Source organism: Cricetulus griseus, chromosome 3, assembly GCF_003668045.3.
Source record: "Cricetulus griseus strain 17A/GY chromosome 3, alternate assembly CriGri-PICRH-1.0, whole genome shotgun sequence".
NCBI classification, from domain to species: Eukaryota; Metazoa; Chordata; class Mammalia; order Rodentia; family Cricetidae; genus Cricetulus; species Cricetulus griseus.
This window is the reverse complement of record NC_048596.1, coordinates 2689267-2703861: the sequence shown is the minus strand read 5'-3', so window position 1 is coordinate 2703861 and position 14595 is coordinate 2689267. Positions and strand designations below refer to the sequence as shown.

Genomic DNA, 14595 nt, shown 5'->3' with positions numbered 1-14595 from the left:
AGACTGTATTGATGCCCATTGAATTTTATTTTTTCTGATGGTAAAGACGTGTGGAGGTCAGAGGGAAACATCGGGTCGTTGGTTCTTTCCTTCTGCCATGTGGTGTCTGGGGATCCAACTCACATGGAGTTTGCACAATATCACCTTCAGCCCCTGAGCCTCCTTGGCTGCCCTTGTTTTTGTTTTGAAATGGTATGCACAGTGTGTGTGTGCATGGGTGCCCTCTGACCTCCACATGTGGCCTCCCACAATAATAATAGTAGTGAAATTAAAAAGAGAAGGAAAAATGAAGAAGGAAATGAGGAAGAGAGAGAGGTGTAGGAGTCTTTACCATCAGATGAAATTATGAGGAAAGGAGAAAAAATAAAATTCAATGGGCATCAATACAGTCTGTGAAATTGTTATTCTTGAGTAGTCAGTCAGCAGTGTGGACTTGGAATGAAGCATGCCCCTCTTTTGTTTCATCTCCATGCTCTTGGAGGAGTTTTGTTTTGTTTTGTTTTGTTACTGTTTCACTGTGTTCAAGGGGAAGTCAGGGCCACTGGGATTCTGCACGAGTCGGTCTTCAGGACAGCTGTTGTCAAACATGAAGAGTTCACATGCCCACAGATCTGCAGAGAATGGTGAGCAAGGGGGAGGGAGAAGAGCAAGGAACTGTTCACTGGGGCGGCAGAGAGACGGTGGTTCTGGGTGGTACACAAGCACGCGGTCGAGAACATTCCATATCTAGCACTTTCTCATCTTCCCACGAACACCTTGGAACGCAAACTACTCTACCAGCCTGGGCTTATCTGAGATTAAAATTAGAAATATGTCCTTGGAGCCTCTCCCTTCTCGTGCCACTTTTCCATGACACTGCTTGGAAAGATAAGGCTCTCCTATAAAAATACATCTAAGGGTTCCCCCTCGTTGTCCGTAGAATTTGACGGATCCGCCATGGTGAGTCAGGAATATGATTTTGAGACTAATTTTTTAGATTGCTCCCACTCGCCCCAAAGTCTGAGTGAACGTGATTACGTTAATCTTTGGAAACCTTTGTTCTTCAGACTCAGCTGTGTTCTTACTTCCATGCAGATGCTGCAGCTGTGGACACTCGCAGTGCTGCTGGGAGCAGTAGCTGGTAAGAAAAGATGCCTATGGAGATGGGAGAGGCTAGCTGTGGGGTTCTTCCTGCCCGTGACAGCCGGGTTCAAGCCTTCACGAGGATGAGGATTTATGGAAATGTGGGATTGAGGAAGACTAGTTTAACATGGGGATAAGAGCACCAGAGTTTGGAGCAATGTGAGGTACAATTCCCAACGCTCATTTCAGTTTGTGTTCAGACAAGTAATAGTGAAGATGAATCATATGTGACACTGAGCTAAGAACCCACTGTTAATCCCATCTCCCAGTTTAACTGGAATATTGAGTTTCTGTGCTTGGTCCCTCTGTGTCCAAGGGAGCCATCTGAACCGAGTAAATCACTATATTCAGCATCTGGCACGTAGTAAAATCCAGAGACATGCAGCCCTCACAACACTGCTGCTCTGACTCTCCCGTTAACCTTGGCTTTGCGCTGCTCCAGAACTCTTCTGTGAGTTGTTCCTGGAGTAGCATGCCAGACAACAGCTGTCAATCTCTGGTGTTTTCTATGTTTGTGAGGACCTCCTACATCACAGAAATCCAGTATGGTCCTCAAACACAAGTCAGCCAAGGTGAGGATACAAACAAATTCTTCACCCAAAGCATAAACATAAAAAGCTACTCAGAGTTGAGCGCCTCCACAAACACACCTACCATCAGTTCCTGTGACAAAGGGCCACCCCATATCTAGGTATCAATGGTCAAATATAACATCTGGGTCAAATAGCTACCATAAGTCCTTGACTGATACTGAGCAGAAATCTGAGGGGAGTGGCATGGCCTCAGAGGCAGAACTGAGGGGTGATATCCTGTCTGCTGCAGAAGCCTTGTCTCCCACACGACAGCTGCTTTGTAAGCATGAGCAAGAGGGTATTTGAGAAAGCAGCGAAGGAAATCTGCCACAAGATGCAATTCAGCTTACATATTGGTCGATCGAACATTAGAAAGGTTTAAGAAACATCTTTGAAACATTTATGGGTGATTTCAGGAGAGGAAGTTTGCTATGACAGACTTGGCTGCTTCAGCAATGATGCTCCATGGTCAGGAACAATAGACAGACCCCTGAAAGCATTGCCCTGGAGTCCATCAAGAATCAACACCCGCTTTCTCCTGTATACCAACGAGAACCCAAACAACTACCAGGTAGGAATGTATTGTTTTCAGGACTGAGTTTCACACGCTTTATGCAATTAGTATGAGTGTGCAAGCCTTCTAATGAGAACACAGGAGTCAGTGGAATTTTAGAGCAGAGTAAGTACTCTTTAAATCTTAATTTATAAATGGTCATTCAATTCTTATTATCCGTGTCCTATCTCATGTGTGTCATCTAAAAATATTACACATGAGGGGTAGAATAATTATACATTCATGCAATGTGCATACTGATGCATATTATAATAAAGAATGTGTTATATTTTATTTTTGTATTTTAAATAATAATCCCAATATAGTATACACACACACACACACAATGAATCCACTTAAGATGGTTCAAGATAGCAGGATTTGGTTTGAAAGTGACAGGTCTTCAGTAGAAGCTTCTGGGCTAGCAATATGCTGAACTGTAGCCACAGGAAACCATGGCTTCCAGTTTTACGCCAATCATGAAGGTAAATGACTGGCAGCTCTGTAAGTAGTGAAGCCATGATAGAAGCTAGGTCAGGTATTCGAGATACATTTCCAACATATAATACTTTGTATCCAGGTATGGTAGCCAACTTTAATCCTAGCACTTGAATGGTAGACACTGGTTCAGGAATTCAAGACTGTCCTCGGCTACTTAGTGAGTTGAAGCCACTCAGTCTACATGAGACCCGGCCAAAAACAAATTATAATATTTTCAACTTAACCTGGATTTATTGAGCAATAACTCCATCATACCTGGAGGGATGTTAGTATATACACACATCTCCCAATGTTGAGTAGATAATAAACATACGCAGGCAGGCGTGTGTACGAAGACTTCCATTGAAGATCCTAATGGCAAAGCCTGTGGGAGACATATTGTCTGAGTCAGTCACAAGTGGGCACAGCAACTCGGGGGGGTGGGGGGTGATTGTGGATGGCTTGCCTATGTGGGATTTCCGGGATCCTACTACCATGTCCACCCACCTGTAAATGATCCTAGAAGCTACCAGAAGAAACTTGACCCAAAACACTTTTCTATCCCCAACAGCAAATCACTGCAGATGCGTCAAGTATCAGGAGTTCCAATTTCAAAACAAACAGAAAAACCCGTTTTATTATCCATGGCTTCATCGACAAGGGAGAAGAAAACTGGCTGTCTGACATGTGCAGGGTGAGTCATGATACCTTCCTAAGGAAGTATGTTAGAGACCAGTAGGACACTGGTCCCAGCTAAGGAGGACAGCTGCTGGTCACCACCACGCTGGAGACAGCCTGAGCCTGGATCTGAGGACAGGGCAGGGGTGGAGGAGATAGCGGTGGATACCAGGGTTTGGGACAGTTGGAATATGAGGTATTGAGGTGTGCACAGCTCCAGCACATAGTTCCTTAGTAACTAATGCAGGGATATTTCCGACTTTTCACAAGAGATGCTGCCATGCAGCAGCATTCCAGTTAAGTACAGTATCTTTCTCTATATCAGATGTCTATGTATCTGCTGCAGTAGAAATCCCAACGATCCATCTCTCACAGAGGGCCAGTGTCGGACTCGAGGAAGAACTTCATACTCATTAAAGACTGGGGTTCTGGTCATAGCTTTGGGGTTAAAGTTGCAGCTATTATGCATGTCAAGATGGGGATTTACCAAGTCTTCAAATGTGTTGATCAACATTGAAAACAGAACCTGGATTATTTAACTGCTAACTGTGTCTCCCATCAGAACATGTTCCGAGTGGAGAGTGTGAACTGTATCTGTGTGGACTGGAAAGGCGGCTCCCGCACTACATATACCCAGGCCACCCAGAATGTGCGGGTTGTGGGGGCAGAAGTGGCATATCTGGCCAACCTTCTTCAGGTAACTGATCCTGGGTTATGCAAAAGCCCTTAGATATTGCTGTCTGGATTCTCCTTCCATAACAAAATCAGTAGGTAAGGTAATTGCTAAGGACAAATTTAAATAAGATAATACTCCTTCTTTGGTTAAAGATGAACCCTGCCCCCAATCTCAATTCAGGCTTTATCAATAACCTATGCAACTCAATAATTAGTTTTTGTTTTTTATTAAATGAACTTAAGCAACTAGGTAGGTGATATCACTTGAATTCTGTCAGTATTTTTAGTTTACTTTAGTTCTGGGCATGGATCCTGGGCTGTCCTACTGAGCAGCCACACATTTGATGAATTACAGCACCAGACTGACAGGATTTGTTCTAATTTTGCCCTTTACTATCAATTTGATATGCTAAGATCAACCACACACTTTTTTTTGGATTGATTGATGTGTGTGTGTGTGTGTGTGTGTGTGTGTGTGTGTGTGTGTGTGTGTGCTCATGTGGGTGTGAGTACATGTTTGTCATATGTGTAAGGAGTGTCTTCCTGGATTCCATACACTCTATTTTTTGTGGCCGACTCTCTGAGCCTGAAACCCACCAGTTTGCTACACCAGAAGGGTTGAGTTCCAAGGACCTGCCTGTCTCTGCCTCTGTTGCATGGGGATTATAGGCATTCCATTTTTTATACAATGTTGGGAATCCTAATTTGGGTCCTTAGGCTTCAATGACTGAACCATCTCCCTGGTTTTCATTGATTTTATTGAACAGAAGCACAATGACAACAAGCTAGTCTGCCCAGGGCAAAGAAAAGTCTTTAAAAAAAATGTCAAACTCAAATGTGTTTCAGTAATCACATCATGGATTTCTGATCCAAATATTTGCATCACCATTTCTGGTTATGACTCATGCATCCTTCATGGGTTTTCTCTCAGCCGTGGGAACACAGGAGCATTCCAGACCTAGCTGAGATCATTTCCATCTCATCATAGTGATTGTGGGGTTGCTCTGCATAGGGTAGGGAGGCGTAGCGTCTTCTTAGAAACCCATTTGGAGACACTCATTTTGACCACCTGGCATTTTGTATTACTTGCAAACATTTCAATGAAGCTTTTCCCTCAACAGTCTGAACTCGGATACTCACTTAACAATGTCCACCTCATTGGCCACAGCCTGGGCTCCCACATCGCTGGGGAGGCCGGAAAGAGGACATTCGGTGCCATGGGGAGAATTACAGGTTAGTCCAACAACAAATTCTACATGGTTAGACCATGCATACTCTCTGTGGGGACCACAGAGAGGCACACGACAGAACTTTGGTGGGTCTGCTCTGAACTTTTCACATTTTCTGAATTGTACCAGGTGATCAGAGCTCAGTCCACTGTGACCTGGTGGGCTGTTTTCTTGCTTTCAATCTTTTGTCATCACCACATTGTTTAATATTCAAATATGTTGCATATAACTGAAACATGAATTAAGAACACCCAGAAACACTATGCCTGTTTTCTCATTTTCAGATATTTGCAAAATTAGTTTCTTTAATAAATATCATCGATAACAGTAGACTGAAATCCAAAGAGTTTGTGTATAATCAATTGAACTATTTTAATACTGGTGGATGACAAACCTCAGTCCACTACAACCCCATTGCTGGTAGGGTTGTCTGAACTTACAGTTCTGGGTCCTACTAATGAGATTCCAAGTGCCATTTGCAAGTGCAAGCTGGCTGCATTAGGACAATGGGACACAGGCTCAGGCAACCTGACAAGGAAGATATTGCTGTCCTGATCTGAGACATGGCTACTTCAGGGAACAGCTCTGTCTTCCAACTTTCTGTGCTGTTGCACTTGGATCAATGGCAACATCTGGAGTCTTTGCTGCTCTATTCAAAAAGCATTCTTTCAGAACATTCCCCATCATTTACAGTTGGTTACAACCGCCTGCTCTACCGGGTGCTGTACCACGAACTCAATCACAGAGAGCCCCTGCATTCCTGGAAGATTAGAATTTGATGGAAATGGTTAATCTTAGGAACCTTCTGTTCAGTGACTCCTGAGGTCAGCTCTTTGGTGGGAATGGTTCCTAGTGAGCAGGGCTCATGAAGGAGCCAAACATCCATGAGCAGAGGCAAGTCCTGATACAGCCAGCAAATGTGTACCTCACCGTGGCAGCCACTACCTGATAGAGGAGGTGGCTTTGCCCGTTGACATAACTGACATAATTGATGACATGTCCTCTTTGCTTCAGGGTTGGACCCAGCTGAACCTTACTTCCAGGGTACACCTGAAGAAGTCCGACTGGACCCCAGTGACGCTCAGTTTGTGGATGCAATTCACACAGATGCTGCCCCCATTGTCCCCAACTTAGGTGAGCTCCTCCACTCTGCTCCTGGAGGATTTTATTCTTGGCATTAGAATGTTTGAGAGTGCCTTGATCATACCGTAATAAAAACTTCATTATTTTTAAAAATTCTTCAGGATTTGGAATGAGCCAAACTGTGGGTCACCTAGATTTCTTTCCAAATGGAGGAGTAGAAATGCCAGGATGCCAGAAGAATATCCTTTCTCAAATTGTTGACATCGATGGAATCTGGGAAGGTAAAACCGTTGTGTACATGATGATTTCCACCATGAATGTCCATGCTTCTCCTTGTTAAACTTGCGAGCCACTTAGGAATCATACATATCCCAGGTGTTTTACACCAAAGGGCCTTCTGTTGTGTCCTGGAGACGTGAGTTTCATGGGAAACTCGGGCAGAGATTATATTTGCAACCCAACGTTTCCTTTCTTTTAAAAAGGTTTATTTTTGTAGGTATTTTGCCTGTATGTTTTCAAGGGCATCACATATGTGCCTGCCTGGTGCGTGTGGAAGCCATAAAAATTCAGACACCCTGGAACTAGAGTTACAGGCGGTTGTGAGCTGCCATGTTGGTGCTGGTTACTGAACCCTGGTCCTCTACATAAGCAGCCAGTGTTCTTTACAGCTGACCTGGCTCTCCAGTCCTTGCGATCCAGTTCTCAGGGGCCTAATTGAGGGAGCATATTACATATCTATTTGCCCGTATGGACCAGACTTTCCCCCTTCTTATGTTGCTTTTCCATTTGCTTAACAACTATCCTGACTCTCAGGTGTGTTTAATTCCTTATCTCACCACCTACGTATACTTCACAAGTTGTTCCCTGATGTGACCTCCTTGAGTTTGCCCTGATTAGATCACTTGTTTATTAGCTCCATGTTCTCATCATAATGCGACTTGAGAAGTAAAATCTGACACTGATGTCATGCCTGACTCCACAGGAAGTCGTAACTTTGCTGCCTGCAACCACCTGAGAAGCTACAAGTATTACGCTGACAGCATCATCAACCCAACCGGCTTCGCTGGATTCTCCTGTAGCTCTTACAGCGTTTTTGCTGCCGTGAGTAGCCTCCTCCTTCCCTGCAGATTTCATTTGACGTTTAGTTTTCTTTCCCTCATCACTGGAGATCTGGCCGTGCGTATGCCAAACTCACACTTGGCTCTGTGCTGTGCCTCTGGACCCTGATTTGAGTTTGTGCCCGATTCTTTTTATAGACATGACTCACTGTGATGATGTCATTCACTGACCTCTTGCGGTTGTATATCTGATATATTGGATTGGATCATGCCTATGCATTTTAGTAACAGGAAAGCATCAAAGCATTACAGGGATTTAGAACAATGGGCTTGTAATGTCTTACTTAACATTTCTGTAAATTTCTCTGTCTCGAATAAATGTTGAACGTGTTGGAGGGGGTGGGATCCTAAACAAACACATAAAATGCTGGTTTGTAGCTATCTGAAAGCCACGTCTGGAGGCTCCTGATGAACATGGAGGGTTTGTTTAAATGTTGATCTTTAAACCATAGAGTCATGGGCATATGGATATGTCTTTGCAATCGTATGTTCATTAGTAGTTTTTATCCAGGCTGAATTCTTCAGTGTTATCTTGAACATGACGTTTCTATTGACTTAGGTTTTGGAAAGTTGATTTTTCACTACAGCTTTTTTTTTTAAAATCAAAAAATTTTAACCACTGCTATGTAACAAAGAAAATTTCAAGTAATCAGCATTCCATGTAAGTCACAAGTACTAGAGAGGTATACCGTAATAAAGAACAGGGACTTGGATGACTTTGGACAAGTATTTCATTTCCCTGAGACTTTTTCTTCATCTGGAAATGAGATGGTGTCAGGCCCAGTGCTCTTAGTAAAGCCATCAATCACATGTCAAGTGCTTGGCCCAGAACTTAATAACCAAAATATGGGAGAGGTACATATTTTGTTCACATATAAGTTTTCTATATGGTAAAAGCTGAGCATCCTCCTCCTGGTTTGATTTTAGCTTGACCTTCCTATAAACAAATGATCCAAAACTGTTTAGGTCCCATGCAACAAAAGCAGTCTAGTTCAACTGCATAAACATTAATTTGCAATTTGCCCAGCACTTTTGTGAGGAAAATGGCCCAGTGCTCTTGTTCCTCCACTGTTTCAATAACTCTTTCCCACCAGTCTGGCCCCACAACCGTGCCAGCCCCAAATGAACACTCAGAGACTTATGTTAATTATAATACTGCTGGCCAATGACTATGACTTCTTATTGGCTGGCTTTGTCTTAATTACTAACCCATTTCTATTAATCTAAGTATTTCCATGTGGTCTTATCTTACCAGAGAAAGGTTGGGGAACCTGTTACTCCTCTGGTGCCCTACATGGCAACTGCTGTCTGCCTACATCTCCCAGAATCCTCCTCATCTCCTAGACCTGCCTATCTTGCTGCCCTACTGGCCACAGTGTTTCATTCACTAACCAATAAGATAAACATATTTACAGAATGACATCTCCCATCACCCCACCTTTGGACCCTTCCTAAGCTCCCATTCAATCCAGTGTGGGCCCAGGCCATCCTGTTGATGGCCCAATTAAGCGTGAGCTTGGCAGATGGATGGCTGTGATCCCTGGGTGCACAGTCTCCTGGCTCCTTCACAGTCCAGGCCCCATCCCTGTCTGTCTTATGGATGAACACACTTGGAGATGAAGTCTGGAACTTTCACACTCTTCTTGGGAAACACCCTAGAAAGCCTATTGAATTTCTCCCTGGCTGTCCTAATCTTTCCTGAGCTTGCTGGTGTCCAAACCTGAGAGTCCTCCAGGCAAGGCACCCAATCTTCTGATTGAGAAGTCCTCCATGATTCCTCCTGTAGAGCAGCGTACACTACAGAGTGGGGATTGGGCTGTCAGTCCTCCTGATTCTGTGGTTCATGCTCTCTCCTTTTTACTGTAGCCCCTGATTGAGGAGAGCATTGTCCTGTACCTATAGCCTTCTTTAGATGCCAGCTACCTGGCTAAGTCTTAATGGCCAACTGGACCATATTCTCTCCACACTGGGAGACTTGGGTTTTCTGAGAATGTGAACATGTCAAGGGAAGGGATTGCAGAGGGGTTGTACCTGGAAGACACTAGCATTTCTTGTTCTTTCTTATGCTATCTTTGTAAAAATAAATTCTAATCATCTAGCAAGAAAGTGACTGTCTTAGAATGAATAAAGTTCCAGAGGCAAAGGGGGAAACAAACACATATATACCAATCATCTTATGATGTGGCTTTTATATTTTTGTATAATCTAACAATTAAACTGAAGGCTTGTGGATAACGAGATGCACTAGTAACTTTCACTGAGACACTCTCACTGCCCAACCATTACCATCAGGGACAGAATTAACTTTGACTCAATTATAAAACACATAGGAAAATACGGTGCCCCTATTAAAAGTCTGGACGTTGTCAGTCATCATTTCCTTGATTTTACAGGACAAGTGCTTCCCATGCCCAAGCGGAGGGTGCCCACAGATGGGTCACTATGCTGACCAATATCCTGGGAAAACAAAAGCACAGTTCCAGAAGTTTTATCTGAACACTGGTGATAAGAGTAACTTTGCACGTAAGTTTCTGTTTTTATTAATTTTCAGTTCAGTTTTCCCGTAGGAGAGGTGTGGATAGAATCTGATGCTTTGCTAGTAAAGTGATTTAACAATGAGATACACCCCCTAGCCAAAAATTTAAACAGGATGAACTTCTTAGACTCTTGGCTTGAACAACAAAACAAAACAAAACCCCTCGTTTGTCAGTTCTGTAAATGTTCTCAATATCCACACTTCCCAGTGCCTGACCCCAACACTGAGGAAAACATCTATGACATTTTACTGGAAGAACTACCAGTGGCAGGATAGACTATTCAAATTCTGCGGTTGGTGGGTGTATGTTAACCTGTCACCGGTACCTCTTCTCCCCAAGCTAACAGTGTGCAAATGTTGCCTCCTATGCAGGTTGGAGGTATCAGGTGTCTGTCAGCCTGTCTGGACAGAAGGTCACTGGACACATTCTGGTCTCTTTGTTTGGAAATAGAGGAAACTCTAAACAGTATGAAGTTTTCAAGTGAGTAAAATGTCTAAAATATTACTTGTTGCTTCTTAAATTTTGGCATTCTATGAATGTCTTGTGTACATTGTTGGTGGTCTTTTTACCTCTGTATATGTAGCAGATAATCATACATAGCAAAAGGAAAGCTGTGTTACAGCCTTGCACATTAATAAATTTCAAAATTATATTTTTAATTTTTTCTGGTATTCTCTGAGGAAACCACTCATATTTATTTTCTTGCCTGATGTTTGACTTGTTTTGTTGTTGTTGTTTTGTTGTTGTTGTTTTTTTTTTTTTGTTTTTCAAGACAGGGTTTCTCTGTGTAGCTTTGGAGCCTATCCTGGCACTAGCTCTGTAGACCAGGCTGGCTTCAAACTCACAGAGATCCGCCTGCCTCTGCCTCCCGAGTGCTGGGATTAAAGATGTGTGCCACCAACACCCAGCCTGATGTTTAGCTTGTAATGAGTAAATAATTATTCCCTACACAATGGCAAAGATTTTTTATAATGACAGCATCATTTATTAAACTGTGAGGATTGTGATGGAGACACATTTGAGTCCACGTTATAGAAAAGATGACTAAAATAAGTCTGAGTTGTTGATAGAAAAACCTACCACTGGGTTCAAATGCATGTGTGAATTTACTTCAGACATTTGAACGACAAGTGCTTTATAAAGCAGCTTAAATCAAAATGGAATGTGAACTGGTTTTAGAAACATACATCTACTTTTAATGCATGTGTGTATTTATGTGTGTGATTCATTCTGTGTGTTTTTATGCGTGTTCACATAATTTTTTTGTTGGTATCTTAACTTTTCAGGGGCTCTCTGCAACCAGGCACCACTCATGTCACTGAGTTTGACTCTGATGTGGACGTCGGGGATCTGCAAAAGGTTAAATTTATTTGGTACAACAATGTGATCAACCCAAGTCTACCCAGAGTGGGGGCATCGAAGATCGCAGTGGAAAGAAACGATGGCCGAGTGTGAGTAATCAGAATCAAAACCACCAGAAGGACTGGACGTGTCTGTTCACACTAAAATAGTTCACATCTCCCATAGGAGATCACAAATGTCCCGCCACTTCTGCTTCCTAAGACTGAGTGTGTCTTTAGGAGACAGTGTTGAATGTTAGGAGTGTCACGTTGATAGACTCCTAGAGGAGGGAGATGAATGTCTCCTCTGGCAGATAGGTTAAGAGCATGTGTGTGACTCCTGTGTGCATGATCCCTCAAACCTCATGGGTCCACCAAGTTGCCACTTAGGTTGTTGGGAACTTGCTAATTTGTCAAGGAACAGGACTGACAGACTGTTCTGTGGCACTGGTCTTGGCGAAGCCTACATTTCAGAGGTTAGTTCTCCATTTTTACTGAGACATTTTAGCCCTGAGATAAGGAGGTTCACAAGGCATACCAAGAAGGGAGAATAGACACACTAACGTCAACAACGACAGCCCTAGCATCTGTGAGTGGTGGCCACATTCTAACGCTGAGTGGCATTTCTTCTGGTGGCAAATGCTTGGTCATCTTTCTGAAAACAGTGAGACTACTGCTCTTGCCAGAGGTGAAGTCCAAGGCCCCTCAGATACCAAAGGGAATGACCAAAGCATCACATAAAAGACAGAAACAACAGTTTTTAAGACACTGAACTTAAGTAACAGTAGACAGTGAAGCCTGAAGGACAAAAAACAAGTGAGGTGGAGCCTAAAATTGCTCCCAGCCCATTGCAGCCCCAAGAGTCTTTCTAAGATGTGCTGTAAGCAGGTTGGGTGGGCTCTCAACATTTAGGAGATGGAGCTAAGAATTGAGGCCTCAGGCAGCTAGATTTTATGGCACAGATAACAGAACACGGGGCTACAGAGAGACATGGTAGAGTTCTAGGAAGACCCCTTGGATATTTGGCACAGTCTGGTGTCCTCACATAGGTGAACAAACCAGCCGTGGCCAGGGAACAAGCCACTCAGAATAACTAGAATGATGCCTATTTCTCTCCAGGGGTGAGACTACAGCCTGTTTCTACCAGGCAGACTGAAGAAGCCTGCCATTTTATCGATACTGGGTGGAGGATTTAGTAAGGTCCTGTTTCTTGCTAGATTCAGCAAGGCTTGAAATAACTACATCCCACCACACACTTAAATAAGATGTAAAATTGTATAGCAGTAACAAGATGAAAACCCAATACCTGACATTAACTCAAACATTCCAAGCTGCACAAACAGTAGGACAATACAACCTATAATGAGGAAAATAATCAATGAATTAACATCCAGTTGAGTTGGTATGGATGTTAGGATAACAGATAAGGATACTACTATAGTTATCAACACCCAATCAGTTTGTTCAAAAAAGGTCAGGGAAAGATGCACACATTGATGATGACAGGAGGGCATGTGTACAAGCTTATCATATGATAATGGGGGGTGTGGTATATGTTAAGTACAGCATTTGATGGTGGAGTGTGGAGAGTGTATAATAGACTCACATAGCATTTGGTAATGAAGTGTGGGGAGGGTATAACATATATATATATATATATATATATAATATATATATATATATGTGTGTGTGTATATTATATTACATATACACAGCATATGATAACAACATCATAAAGGGTAGGACAGGAGAATTGGAAAGATACTGTTGGAAGGCCCTGTGCCTGTAAATTGGTATGCTGTCATTTTTGAGTTTAATGTAATAAGTTGGGTGTGTGTGTGTTACCAATTTTAAAGTAAGCACTATAAGAATAAAGAACTATAATAAACAAATTAACAAAAAGTTATAAAATAAAATTTTTTTAAAAAATCTCAAAGTAAGCATAAAGAAGCAAAGAGAAAAAAAAACAAAACTACAAAAAAAATACAAAGAAAACACAAAGACGATGATGGACTTACACCCAACTAGAGCAGTAATTATATTAAATGAAAGAAAACACCAATACCCAATTGAATTATGCTTATCTGAAATGTATTTTAAATATAAATCAAAAGGTGGACAAAGGAAAAGTTGTTCTATTACTCATTAAAGAATTACACACAACGATGAATGCCACCATGAATGTATTCAAATAGTTAAATTTAAGAAAGATGGATAATACTGAGCATGTCCAAAGAGAAGGGGAATCGTAGCTCTCAGGCACTGATCATGGCATATAAAATGATGCAGTCATTCTAGAAAGTAGTTTCATGACAATCCCTTAAAAGCCAAGCATACCCACCACAACACTGTCAGAGTTCCAAACATTATCATGGCTTCACTTCTCACAGTTTCTGTCACACACCATCAACAGTGGTCTGGGGTAATATGGGAAATGGGCACTCCTTGTTCTTTGAGGGTGACTGGCAGCTCTTCTGTAGACTAAGGTTACAACCACAGTGTAAGATTAGGAGGTGATTCAGTTTCCTCCAGTATCCTGATGTCTGATTGTGCCCTTCTCAGACTGCTGGAGCGGGCTTGTGGAGATGTATGAAGGACAAGCATGGCTGTCTTCATGCCCAGCTCTCCACTTGTGTGAGGAAGAGGTAACCATTTTGTGTTTTCTTTCCTCAGGTTCAACTTCTGTAGTCAAGAAACCGTGAGGGAGGATGTCCTACTCACACTCTCTGCCTGTTAGGAGGTTGCTGACATGTGACCACTGAGTCCCACCATAATAAAATCTAGTATTAAAGCAATACATTCTGTCATCGGTGTTGTCTATTTCTAATGAAACTTCTGGATGAGATGATAAAACCTTAAAATCTCAGTTGTTGTAAAGAGCCACAAATAATTGACTGTAAACTTTTTCTGTGCATATGGATTCGGGAATATCACTTAAATGATAATGCCAGCATGCCCTCTGTTAATATTGTTAATATTATTTTTATTTTCTTTTTTACTTGAATTAGATACAAGATTGTTTTACATGTCAATATGAGTTCTCTCTCCATCCCCTCCTCCCCTGCCCCGCCCCCAACTAACACCCTACCTATCCCATACCCTATGCTCCCCAGGGAGGGTGAGGCCTTCCATAGAGGCTCTTCTGAGTCTGTCATATCTTTTGGGATAGGACCTAGGCCCATCCCTATGTGTCTAGGCTCAGGAGGTA

General features: G+C 42.4%; 1 protein-coding gene across 2 annotated transcripts; it reads left to right on the top strand.

Moving 5' to 3' along the window:
- Positions 1–1071: 1071 nt before the first annotated feature.
- Positions 1072–14124, top strand: LOC100762115 (pancreatic triacylglycerol lipase). 2 transcript variants are annotated; one of them, XM_035441744.1, is made up of 13 exons: positions 1075–1120; positions 2111–2265; positions 3299–3421; positions 3968–4102; positions 5202–5313; positions 6324–6443; positions 6554–6673; positions 7375–7493; positions 9904–10033; positions 10419–10527; positions 11334–11496; positions 11631–11635; positions 14061–14124. In XM_035441744.1, exons 1-13 carry the CDS (start codon positions 1075–1077, stop codon positions 14122–14124), a joined length of 1401 nt encoding a protein of 466 aa, XP_035297635.1. The 2 variants fall into 2 exon arrangements, with proteins under 2 accessions (XP_035297636.1, XP_035297635.1); XM_035441745.1 differs by lacking the exon at positions 11631–11635 and having other exon boundaries at positions 1072–1120; positions 11334–11498.
- Positions 14125–14595: the final 471 nt, after the last annotated feature.

What these genes read in the sequence shown, in the direction of transcription:
- LOC100762115 (XM_035441744.1), top strand. Translation starts at nt 1,075, where the DNA reads ATGCTGCAGCTGTGGACACTCGCAGTGCTGCTGGGAGCAGTAGCTG. An exon ending in ATCTGGCCAACCTTCTTCAG is followed by an intron (nt 4,103 to 5,201) that starts GTAACTGATCCT and finishes TTCCCTCAACAG; the next exon opens with TCTGAACTCGGATACTCACT. An exon ending in CTTACAGCGTTTTTGCTGCC is followed by an intron (nt 7,494 to 9,903) that starts GTGAGTAGCCTC and finishes TTGATTTTACAG; the next exon opens with GACAAGTGCTTCCCATGCCC.